This window comes from Etheostoma spectabile, chromosome 22, assembly GCF_008692095.1.
Source record: "Etheostoma spectabile isolate EspeVRDwgs_2016 chromosome 22, UIUC_Espe_1.0, whole genome shotgun sequence".
NCBI lineage: Eukaryota > Metazoa > Chordata > Actinopteri > Perciformes > Percidae > Etheostoma > Etheostoma spectabile.
Window position 1 is genome coordinate 2,655,802 of NC_045754.1, and position 12,418 is coordinate 2,668,219.

At 45.2% G+C, this 12,418-nt stretch overlaps 1 protein-coding gene across 1 annotated transcript in view; it reads right to left on the reverse strand.

The window, feature by feature from the left end:
* The window catches only part of zeb1b (zinc finger E-box binding homeobox 1b), a 55,987-nt gene extending 46,532 nt beyond the window's left edge, over positions 1 to 9,455 (reverse strand). The window contains exon 1 of the mRNA XM_032503369.1: positions 9,318 to 9,455. Coding sequence (XP_032359260.1) covers positions 9,318 to 9,375 — 58 coding nt within the window. The 5' untranslated portion in view covers positions 9,376 to 9,455. The remainder of the gene's footprint in view (positions 1 to 9,317) is intronic.
* Between the last annotated feature and the right edge of the window lie 2,963 nt (positions 9,456 to 12,418).

Consider the following 12,418-nt stretch of genomic DNA (forward strand, 5'->3'; position numbering starts at 1 on the left):
CTGCCACAGGTGCTGGGGGCCGGGTAGGTGAAGGAGGGGAAGGTGGCCTGGATGGGAGCAGGGCCGCAGGAAGCCTCTTGTTTTCACAGAGATAAAGGGGCTTTCAGGTTGCATCCTGGGCCGTAATCTCTCACACACTTCCTGGTTTTGTTCACGGTGAGGCTAGAGAAAATGACAAACTAACCTTCGCCCTGAGACGCTGATCGATAGCTTCTGATGAGACAGGATGTGTTTCTGGGGTCGCTGGATTTGGAGAGCGTAACATGACAAAGAGACAGCCCCGACTTGAATATGAGCTGTGTTCATTAATAGTCCTTGATCGGGGCTGATTTATGGGTTCATTTATTCCGAGTGCTGGTTCATTACTGACGACGATTATAAAAATGTGCATACAATTCCTTTCCTGACCTCTTCATTTGCTTTTAGAGCACAATTAACATTGTACCGAGCTCTTACATCCTAATTAAAGAAAAGATAACGCTCCCTTCCTTCAAATCCAGTCACTAAGTGCTGGCCTTGGGTCTAAAAAGGTCCATTTACGAGACATTTGCATGAGGGGTTTATTGAAAAGTTGGCACTGAGGGGAAGCCCAAACTTCAGAAGAACAAGCACCACATTCACACATTTACAGTGAAAAGAAAGCTCACATTCTTTCTTTTTCTCTCTTCCGCTCTCACGTTTTCATTCTCCATTCTGAACATGTCCTTCTTGAGAAGGCCAGCATTTGACCGTGGGCCACACCCTGTTCTCCTGCCAGAGGAAACTTTCAATCTCCACCTCTCGCCCTCTCTCTCTCTCTCTCTCTCTCTCTCTCTCTCTCTCTCGCTATAGCTTTGGCTCTCTCCTACTTTTGTCAGGTGTTATTTATGAGTGCTGTACAGCTGAATTGCTGCATGCCTACAGCACCTGCTGGTGTTGGGAGAATCAGAGCCAAGGCAGCTGCCAGAGCGAGAGAGAGGAATGGGAGAAAGAGAGATAGCGAAAAAAAAGAAGAATACATAGGGAGTCAAAGAAGTGAGACGCTTAATGAGAAAAGAATTAGAGGGTCAGCGATGGAAAGCGGAGGCAAATAGCTGATGGGGGGGCAGTATCGTGTGGCTTTGCTGATGTCCTAAGCACACTGGCATGCAGCTAACAGATCACGCAACTACTCATGGGTGTATGGGTGTTATGATGGGGACGGCAGGACAAACAAACATGTGAGGAGCAAGCACTAATTGATAGCGTCGTGCAACTCCGGGCAGGATCAATTAAAGGCCACGCTTCATTGACTCGCAGGCGAAAAAAGCGCCGGCGCCAGTGTAACGAGAGAGGGGAGGGCCCTGTCAGCATGATTAAGAAGACAGATGTACGATCGCCTGGCTACGGACATCCGAGGGCATCTATCCACATCCTTCCCTTTGGTACGTACAACACACACATTCCACCCGCACGCTGTGTGTTTGTGGAACGTGCTTGGGGAGGGCCCAGTATGTTTGGACTGTAAACACCTGGACGCTGGCAGCGCTGGGCCGAGCCAGGACAGACAGGTGGGCTGAGTAAGGGTCAAAGGTCACTGGCTTAATTCCACTTCCCAGAGTCATTAACCCTCTGAGGTCTCACGGCATTTTGACATTTCTTCTTGAATTCCCCTTTTAAGGATATTTGCATAAAACCTGATACCAATGTGTTTCATATATCCAAATGTTCCAAACTAACCCAGCTTTCAGTCTAGTGATGCCCACATTTGCACCCTATAAAATGTAGCCCTAAAGCGGAAAAGTTGTTTTGAAATGTCTCAAATCTCTTGTAAAAACATACCTACACACAATTGTTTTGGTGCTAGAAAGGAGTTGACAGAAGTCTTAGCTTATGCAAATGTCTAAAATTAAGTTTTGTAATATCAAAAAAAAATAAAACAATAAATAAAATTCAATTTAAAAAAAATAGTGAATCATATGTTTCTCGCTGGTAAAAGTGAGAAACAGTGAGGAGTGATGTAACAAGGGAATAATAAACTTTTTAAAGCAGTGATTAGATGAATGCATCATTCAGTGACAGGCCAGCCCTGTTGGTTTCTCTTTGAGTCAAAAGTCAAGTAACGTACAGTAGGGCTCTTATCCACTGCATGGTTCGGCCGGGGGTACTTTTCTCTTTTCGTTTCCATGGCGGATAGTACCTTTGTAGGATTGCAGCTGATCGCCATAGCGTACGCCGTGTGAAACTGCCTCAACATTATTTTCCACACTTTGGCTAAATCATTTGGCTAAATCTTATAATTGGCAACGGTGTCTGCACTTCGTCACTAGTACACCATTGTGTATGTAGTGTACGCCGTGGTGTACGTCATAGTTTTGCGGGCTGTCATTTTTTTTTCAAATCTGGGGTGATTAAATAAAAAAATTACGGCTGCTATTGACAGTAGCTTGGCTATTTAAACAACAATAAAATTAATAAAAGAAATGACTCACATATTGGAAATGCTATGCTATGCTTGCTCTAGGGGGAATTACTAGAATCTGGGACTTTATACTTTATCAATTATAGAATGTGGTCTAGACCTACTCTATCTGTAAAGTGTCTCGAGATAACTCTTGTTATGATTTGATACTATAAATAAAATTGAATTGATTGACAGCATATGCAGTATATACAGCTGTACATAGCATTATTCCTTCCTTTGCCTTTTGTTCATGCACTGGTTTGTATTTGTCATTCACAAAGACATACTGTATGTATCTCGTGTCTTATAACTGATGAGCCAATGAGCGTGTCTAGGCTTGGCTGCCTCCTTTGGTCGGGTCACGCTGGCGGGGTCATGGGGAGCCCTACAAAACACTCATGAGTTAAATGGGGCGATGCGGATGCTCCATGCCTCCCTCCATTCTGCCCTCCCCTCTGTTTTCAGGCTGACCATTCTTCTCTCATTAATCCTGTGTGGATGTTTATCCATGTTGACATTCAACATAGCAGCTGGCCTTCTCTCGGAGTAACAAACAGGGTGACTAAGGGTTTTCTTTTTCTTTTCTTTTTTTTATGCCGGAGCTGTCACAGGGCTAGCTTAGCCTAGCTGGCTCAATACACGGACGAGGGGGACAGAGAGGGGCACTGATTTGTCAGTCACATCACAGTCAGGCTGTGCAACTGGAATCGGTATGTGAATATGAATGCATAACCCCGCAGGAAGGCCATTATCAGTTCTGTGTGCTACGGAGAGGAAAATCAATATGGTCATCATAAGGGACTGGCAAAAAGCCAGCCACTAGGCTGTGTTCAAGGCACAATACACGGCAGCGGATTACTCCTCATCTGATGCCATCTAATTTAATCCCTGTAGACGGTGACACGGTGAGACTATAGTAAGGTCAAGCACGTTTAAAAACGGACTAGACATCCAACATCTGTGTCAAAAACAAGACAACAAAAAGACACAAACGGACAGTCAGGTGGTCTGCAGTGAGGCTACAGCAGAGGTTTGCCCTGATGGGTTTTTGCCATAAACACAAGCTGGCCTAAGAGCCCCTTACCGGGCCCGCCTTCTGCCTATTGTGTCAGTCCAGTCTTTTTCATTAACCGCTCCACTGAGGACCACAAGGGAGGGGAGGGGATAGATGGGCGGGAAGGGAAAGAAGGAGGTGGCGGTGGTGATGATGGGGGGGGGACTCACTGTGGACCTGAAGAGAAGCCACCAAATACATGATTAAAAACACACATCAGCAAGCAGCACTGGGCATACCATACACAATATTTACCTCCGCCTGGATGGCAATTTAGAGGTAATCTCTCCCTCAAGTATACACACACTACTAAGAATATTATCTCTCACCCCCACACTTGTGGGGAGGGGCTGAGAAGGAGGGAGAGGCCGAGAGGGATCAAGGGACAGTTGATGTGAAAGAAAAGAAGAAAAGAAAAGAAAAGGAGAACATTGGAGAGATTGTGAGCTCTAAGTCATCTTGCAAACACACCTGTCTGCCCATGACTCACTGCTTTGGAGCCACGAAAGGAGAGGAGGGCAGAGGAGGCTTTCTGCTCAGTTAGCTCACATGATACACTTAACTAAGCTCTCCTCCCTACATTGCACTGCAACAAACACTTGCCTACCCCACTCTCTGTGTCAGTATCAGTGTCTAGGGTCAAGGCTGTCAGAGCTTTTACAGACCAACACAACTCCTTCAACAACAACAGGCATGTCGCTATGGATGCTGCACCACGTGGTGTGTTGCATAAAGGCAGCAGTCCTGGTTACACCAGTACCTACATGATTTGAAACACTGACGAGAAGCAACTCAAGCTGCTAATCTGGGTGGGGAGGGGGGGGGGGCGCAAATTTTGCCCCAGAGCAACGGTTGTGTTTTTGTTCAGTTCACTGAGCTGATGCGTCGCTACAAGCTCCCACTGCCGCCTCATCCCTGTATTACCCCCTGTGCTCAATATTTTTGTCCTTACAGGGAGAGTGTTGGGCGATCTGCGGATGGCTGCGTCAGCGTCAGTTAGGGAGCCTCCGAGGCGTGCGACCCCATCACATTGTCCTGTCATGCAGATGGACCCCTCATGGCCCATGTTGGGGATTTGGGGAAACTCCTGCCTGCTGTGCCAAATTAAGCCTTCACCCTGACATTAAAAATAGCACACTGGGTAGCACATTTCCACTTTTAAAATACACGGGACATATAAATGCCACGGGGATGCGTCGGCGATAACGTTAAAGCGAGCAAGCGTGACGCAGACGCAAGCCACATTGCCGAGACAAAAATGTCAAACACGAGTGCTGCAAAGCGGGCTCTTGAGGGCCGGAGGGCTGCGTGAGAGAGGGATTTTGATGAATTCTGCGAACGTTCCGCGGATTCCTCCCTCACGGGGACCTTTGGGAAAAGAATGGGTCATATGCAAATGGCATGCACAGTATGGAGGAGAAGTTTCCCACAAGCCGAGTGTGAAAAGGGCTTTCCCTCCCCATGCCGGACCCGCTGAATGGGCCTTTTCTTCTGCCACTGAAAGTGTATGAGGTAGAGCAGGCAAACTGCAAAGGTAACTAGGCTCTTTCTCCTCAGGCTTTCTCACTAAGGCCTGAACACACAATGGTTCATTTAAGCATTCAGCCACACAAACCCCAATAAAGCACATCCAAGCGCAGTTAAGGGGGTTACTGAAACTGACTCTGGGTTTAAAACTCCTTCTTTACGAAGGGAGAGCACCTTTTTATAGGCTAATGCTCTCAGCCTCCATGGGAGCAGCTAATCATTAAGCTGCCTTAACAGGGGTGGGAGTGTGGTCGTACATCACTTCATTTTTATTCCGCCGAATGGTCAGATGAGGACAGGCCTTTTCCCACCCTGATGGACATGTTGAGGGATGAAGCTTATCCAGAAACACAACTTTTCTTTCCCAGATGGGTTGATAAAAAAAAAAAGTTAAAAAGTTTTGATCTTTACTTGCATCTAAAAGTAATTTTATATCTTGTTTTGCTGATGTACAGTTTGTGCAAAACATCCTGTACATCACATGGTTTTGACCCTAAAATCTGTGACGGTCTGGGAGATAGCTGCCATGTGTGTCGAGCTTTTCATCTGCCAGCACCAGTCCCCCAGTTGTCACCTGTTGTAAAATTCTTTAGTCACCTCGGCCAATTCTCACCAACTCTCTCTCTCTCTCCATCCCCCCTCCCGGCTCCACAGGGAACGCGAAGCCCACAGTTTTAGGGGTCAGAGAGGAATGGACGGAGAGGAGGAGGGAGTGGAGAAAAAAGCTGCAGCCCCCCCCCACGACCCCCTCCTCCTCCTCCTCTCTTCCCTTTTCATTGAACAGACTTTAACACAAACACAATTGGACATGCTGGAAGCCTCACAATGGCACAGGGGGGGGAAAGTGAAGTCATACTCTAGGCACGCATGGGTGCCCAGGTCAGGGGGCAATCAACAGCACCCCTGGCTACTGTGTCTTAACCCCTCAAAATAAAGGACAAGTTCTGGAAGGAGGAGAGAGAGAGAGAGAGAGAGAGAGCGGAGGCGGGGGGGATTTTCTTCTTACTTGGCACTTTTAAATGAAGCTGCTGAGGAAGTTGGTGAAAAGCAGTGAGATAAATGAAAAATTTCCTCCTCTGCTAAACTCTTCACACAACAGGGGTGGACCTTTTAAATGTAAACAGATGTCTTTTAAAAACATCCAAGTGGCATGTGGAGTGTCAGAGCCAATCCCCACCTCCTCCGAAGCCTTCACTCTCGCCCATAACACTGTTTGTTTCACCTAACAAACTGTAGCTATAGCTAAACCATTGTTTTTTTTTATTGTTCAACCACAAACTTACAGCATGTGGTTGGATTGTATCGTTTTTAGACAGGCTGAGTGAGTCCAGGGCACTAAGCATAGTTTAAGTATAGTTTTACCGGGCCAATAAACATGCTCTTCAACATTACATGAGTTGTTGCCAAGCGCCAAGCCTAATTTTCCCTATTTGATGGATGATTCACCAAGGTGCAAGTGTGTGCGAGTATGCCTCAGAGAGAGGGAGGGTGGGGGGATTAGAGGATGAGACAAATGTGCGGTATTGTCAAACAAATAGAAATTCTATAGCTACCTGTATGCACACCCGTTTCAAGGTGTCTCTGTAACCCAGCCACTGAGCCTGGGTACAAAGCTGTCCCGGCACAGCCCTGTTTATTTTTTGCAAAGAATGTTACCACCGGGTGCATTCCTCTTTTCCCAAATTGGCGTGTTAAATTACCGTTGCAGGGTACGGCTGCTGTTCCTTAGGGGAGCCGACTGAGGGGAAGCGACAAAAGGAAGCTGTAGTATCCCGCCGACTGCAAACACCTGTCGTCCCGCAGGCTGTTAACGCCTCTCTGTTTACAGCAGGGAATGGGGCTCACCTTGATCTCAGCTCGCCCTGCTCGCCAGGGACCATAGCAGGCCAGGCACAACTTAAGGGCTCGCTTAATCTGTCAGAGTCCAAGCAATGGCTAATGAAACTTTTTTTTTTTCATTGTGAAAAAGTAAGTCATTAGGCTGGAGTTGGTTTATTAAGATGCCAACTTGTTTGTAAAATTGTAACAAAACCAAAGGGTTTGACAACGAGCAACCGACACCAGCCTTTAATCGAGCTTTACTGAGGAACTCAAAATGCAGAGATGTTGATTTACATGATAGATGCCCAGCCTTGTCAGGAAGGTGGTAGGAAGTGAAGACTTAAAAGCAGACCTTGACGGCTCTTTGAAGCAAATGCAAATGAGGCAAAGTAACAGGGGGAACACATCTGTTTGGTTAAGGATGTGACTTTAAATATCAATAGGCTAGGGCTGTGTCATTATTTAATAACACCCTGTTAAGTTAGAGAAAGAAAGAAAGAAAGCAACAAATGACAGGTAGACAAGTCTTTTTTTAAGAGTGATATCAAACTGACTCCCTTTCTATCACAAGGCAGAGACATGTCCACACCTTGACAGTAGGACCGTTATTTAAGGTGTGTCCATACCTTGCACTCATTAAACTGCACACACGCTCCAGGGAGGGAATGCATGGCTTAACACGCCCCATGAAGGAACGACATGACAGTGGAAAGCATCGATCGCACCCATCAAAACATGCCACTCTTCACTCATCAGATACATATCCACAGAAAATGAACACGAAAACACCGTTTGGTCGCCTTTCCTTAGACGAAATACTGGTTTTAGTATCACAGAAAGTAGCGGCTATTACTATTACTCCGTCTATCCCATAGCCTGTCTGTGTGATCGCAGGTTTTCTTTTGACAGAAATAACGCAGAATTTCCTGTGTTGCCCCAGTTCCCTTGAGAGACACTGGGTGGCTCAATACATGAACACGAGTTGATAGACAACACATAAAAGGCTTAATTACAAACAGTAAAGGCCGTGAAAGATGTCGCTCTAAGGATTCACAACAGCTCACAACGTAAATACATGAATAGGCTACGTAGCAAGAAAAACAGACGTTATCAACTCGCAAAAGTCCATTAGATTTAGCCTACATTGAAATTAAGCTAAATTACCATGTGGGCTTACGCGTGTGATACAAAAAAAGTAGAAGATTTCAAAATATAGCCTTGTAGAGAGCCCTGTAAACTACTTTGTAGGCTAACCATAAAGCCAACACACCACACACAGCACAACAAGCACAATAAGGTGGGTGAAATCCCGTTGAGCTTCGCATACCGAAACGCAGTTTATGCCTGCTTAGGCTCTCGACTTGTATTATTAGTATCCGGGATGTATTAAAATAAGCAATAACAGAATAGACAAGAAAAACGGAGTGTGTTTAAAGGTTCGCTCGCGTCCAAGAATCAGGATTCCCAGCGCGCGACTGGAGAGGATCCGCTGCCCTTATATGGGCTGCGCTCTCCCTGCTCACACTAACAGCGCGTGAGATATTCCTCGTTCTCCGGAACCTCTGTTACCCCAACCGTGTTGCTATCCTAGGCTTTCTGTCGTTACTTTACAACCAAAGACCCGTGTTAAAACATTCAACGTGAACAGTCTGAGCAGCACAGAACTAAAACTAAAATAAGTTGGAGGATGAAGGGGGAAAAAAAGAGACCTGCCCAGAACGTGCTTCAGTACAACAACACGCAATTTTTTTCTCTTTTCTGCCTTTTAAACATTGTAATGGTGTCGTCGATGTTATACAGCTAATTCGAATCATATAGCGGGCAGGATTAAACCGGGAAAAATGAATTTTGTCAGCCCCTGTGGTGCAGCAACAGTGTCCTGTCGCTACCTGCTATGAGTGAGCAAAAGAGAAGGACAAACCAAACAGTTGTGTTCTCTGTGTTTCACAAACACAAACGACGTCCATGTCGTTTTTGACAAAAGCAAAGCTAGGCTACATATCGTGTTTCCCCCCCCCCCCCCAACCCAAAGTGTTAAAAACAAGCCGTCTATCGAGGTCCGCAATAACAATCAGGTAGCCCGTTTCCCCCACAGAAACAGGTCCGAGTTTTGTGGTGGGCTCAAAAACTCGACAGAATAAAACAAAATCAATGAATGCAGAGTCTATAAAGAGGGTCAAAGTGTTTTTGAATTACTAAAGAAGTATAAAGTGCAGACAAAAGCTGGTCCACTCATAACAGGGTGAGGTGCGTATAACGGTCCCCGGTGCAGCGGACCGCTAGGCGGAGGGAGAGACGCGACCCAGGTATAACGGTACACCACATAGGGCTGTAATAGGCTACAGCGCTCACTTGCTACTTCCCAGCACTTTCAGTTACTAAAAACCGGACTTATGGGCTGCCAAACTTTTCGGTGAAATTACCGGGAGACAGAACAGCTTCAAGACCGTTTCCCCGAAAGAAAAGCTCCGCGTCGGAAGTAGTTTAACTCACCGTTGTTCCTCCTCGGGTTCGCCTGCTTTCTGCGCTTACACCTGGGGCCATCCGCCATGATCCTTTCGTTGTGTCTAAATGCTGCCGGAGAGTCACCTCCTCTCTCACCCCCTCTCCCCCTCCTCCTTCTCCTCCCTCCCCTTCACCTCCCCTTCTCCGCACCTGGTTTACGACACTCAGCTTTACGACATCACCTTCCCGCACCTCCCCAACCCACGCTGCCAGTAGGCCGACCATTCATAGTATGTAGTACAGGAATGAGAGGGATGACTGCATGCGCACTGTACCTGCCCAGCCGTTTACTAATGTGGCATGCATTTCTTTCTGTCTTTTTATAGTAGGTAAAAGGTATAGACCTAGGTGATAGTGGTTAGGGGATGTACATTGTTTACATGAAAAAACTACCAACTGTATCTAATTTATTTATATTTTTGTTTGTTTTGTTCACACACACACACACACACACACACACACACACACACACACACACACCACACACACACACACACACACACACACACACACACTATAACTATTTTTTTTAAAGGTAATGTTGTTCTGCTCACACACACCATAGCCTAAGTAATTGGTTGAAGATAAATCTCTGATTCTGACATAAGTATGCCATTTTGTTACCTACAGATCCGTTGTTTACATCATTTGTATATATGTGTGTGTGTGTGTGCGTGTGTGTGTGTGTGTGTGTGTGTGCATATGTGGCAGAGTGGGATAGAAATTCAGCAGACAAAGTGTGTATGTGTGTGTGTGTCATAGAGAGGAAGATGTCATGGGACTGTCATCACTGATTCGATCCTCCACCTAAAGAAAAACCCTGCTGTTCTCCTGAGCCAAGTGAGTGCAGACAAACACACACACAAACACACACACACACACCTATTTTCTATTTACACAGTTGGCTCTGTGTAAATAGAAATGAAATAAAATCCAGGATCACGTGTTTGAGGTGAATTTTTCTGGAAACTTATAGTGACAGGCAAAAAATGAAGTTTATAAACTCAGCAATGAATAAAATGTTGCTTCAGATCCCATAAATGTTGTCCCCATTCAATCTGTTGTGGCAGCTAGACTGTGTAGCCCGGTCTTGATTGTTAAATGAGGCCATGGCATTTCATTATTACTGGGATTGTTTAAAGGAGCTAGCAGAAGTTACCACTTTGACTGCTGTCTTTCTACAGGATATGTTTAGATTACAGTTCCAAGATTTCATTTTGTAACCATATATATATATATATATATATATATATATATATATATATACACCATCTAGCCTTGATATAAATTTGCCTATCAAGTATTTAGGCTTGAGGTAACAAAATCCTCATTGCTCTTTGGATAATGTTGGGTCTTTGTAAATGATGAGTTTGGTCTAGACCTACTGTAACTGTAAAGTGTCCTCAGATAATGTCTGTTATGATTTGACACCATAAATAAAATTGAATTGGACAATCGGCCTATCTTTCAGCTACGTGTGACAGCTTGTATACATAGGATGGCTGAATAATTCAGTAGCTGTAAAGCAGTCCAGCTAGCAGGGCAGGCTGCCCAGACAGAGAGTAATAGCTTTAGCATAAACAACACCTCCAAACTTGCTCCAGGTGGCCTCTTCCACCAATAGACAGCCTGCCTGAGCGGGACATGGTGAGGGGAGGGTGCCCACTCTCTCTCTCTCTCTGTCTTTGCCTTCCCTGATGAAAAAGGCCCCAGAAACAGTCTGCATCAGCAAAAGATCAATGATGAGACGCTCGGCTAGCCGTGCAGTCGTAGCGGCGCTTCCTGCACACCGAGCCTGGAAAAATTGGATGCTTGTCATCCAATGGAAAGACAGATCTTTCCCATTTTCCTTGGATCACGCCGCTATTAGCATGAAGTCATTTTTCAGCGTCTGTGGAAAACAAAGAATAACAATTATACGACCACTACTCGTTCGAAATAGCCTGAAGACATCTCCGCTGTGCTTACTGGCGTAAAACTGGGTGATTTTATTTTTTCTGGCAAATCCTGGTGTATTTTGTACTGGAGCAAATTCATACACCAGCAAATGAGAAATTCATGGGGCTGGGTATGTTGTTGGATCCCGATGACCCCTCGATGATTTGGATGAATGCAGGGTCAGAGAAGTCAATTACAAGACATTAATCTAAAACCATAAAATGACACCTCACTCCAAAACTAAGACCTCTGATTAGCAAAGGTATTAGTTTAGGAGTGAGGTGCCAGGGTACTGCGAGCCGCCGATATTGCTTAAGACGCTGGTATCGGTGTTGGAAAGGACTGGAGTTTATGCACCGATCTGCTACTACTGGCCCTGAAGAGTCTTCTAGAAATCTACTGCCAAACCGGATAGTAAAAGACATTTCTATGGCATTTATTGTTTGCGTTTGTTCATGTTTCATAAAAAGTTGAACCTGAGCAAGGCCAACAGCAAAGATACAACTCATATATCACATCCAAACAGGGATAGTAGGCTACGCCGTAAACCTTTGATTATCAATTTACAGCTAAAATCTCACAGTATCGCACTGTTTTAATGTTATACAGGATCAGACTGCGAATGGCAATGCATTTTGGGAGAAAGTAATATTACAGCACTATCTGCGAATGTTACAGACTACAGGTATTTACTGTTAAGACCAATCAGGGATGGGAATAACGGCGTTATAAGTAACGGCGTTACTTTTTCACTGACGAGCAAGCTAATTGATTACTCTTCCCATCTTAATAAGGATGTTACCGTCACTGCCGAAAAATGCGGCGTGTTACTGTAATTGAAGTTGTATTTTTCATCAGACCAACTTGACCTCTGAGCCGAGAGGCAAAGACTTTTTTTTCTTCGTTGGTTAGTGGGCCGTGCACGAGACAAGCGCGTAAATTCTGACGATTGGCTGAGGTTGAGTACAATTTCATGGTAAGCCAATCAGAGGTAGAGTTGGGCGGGTGTTCGAAAGCACGCAAAGTCGGACACAATGAACCACACAAGCGAGTCAGTCAACCAGAGACAATTATGGCGAGCCCAAATGAGGAGCACTAAATATCAAAAGCTCCAAAACATCTATGTTATTTGTATGGATCCACTATATGAA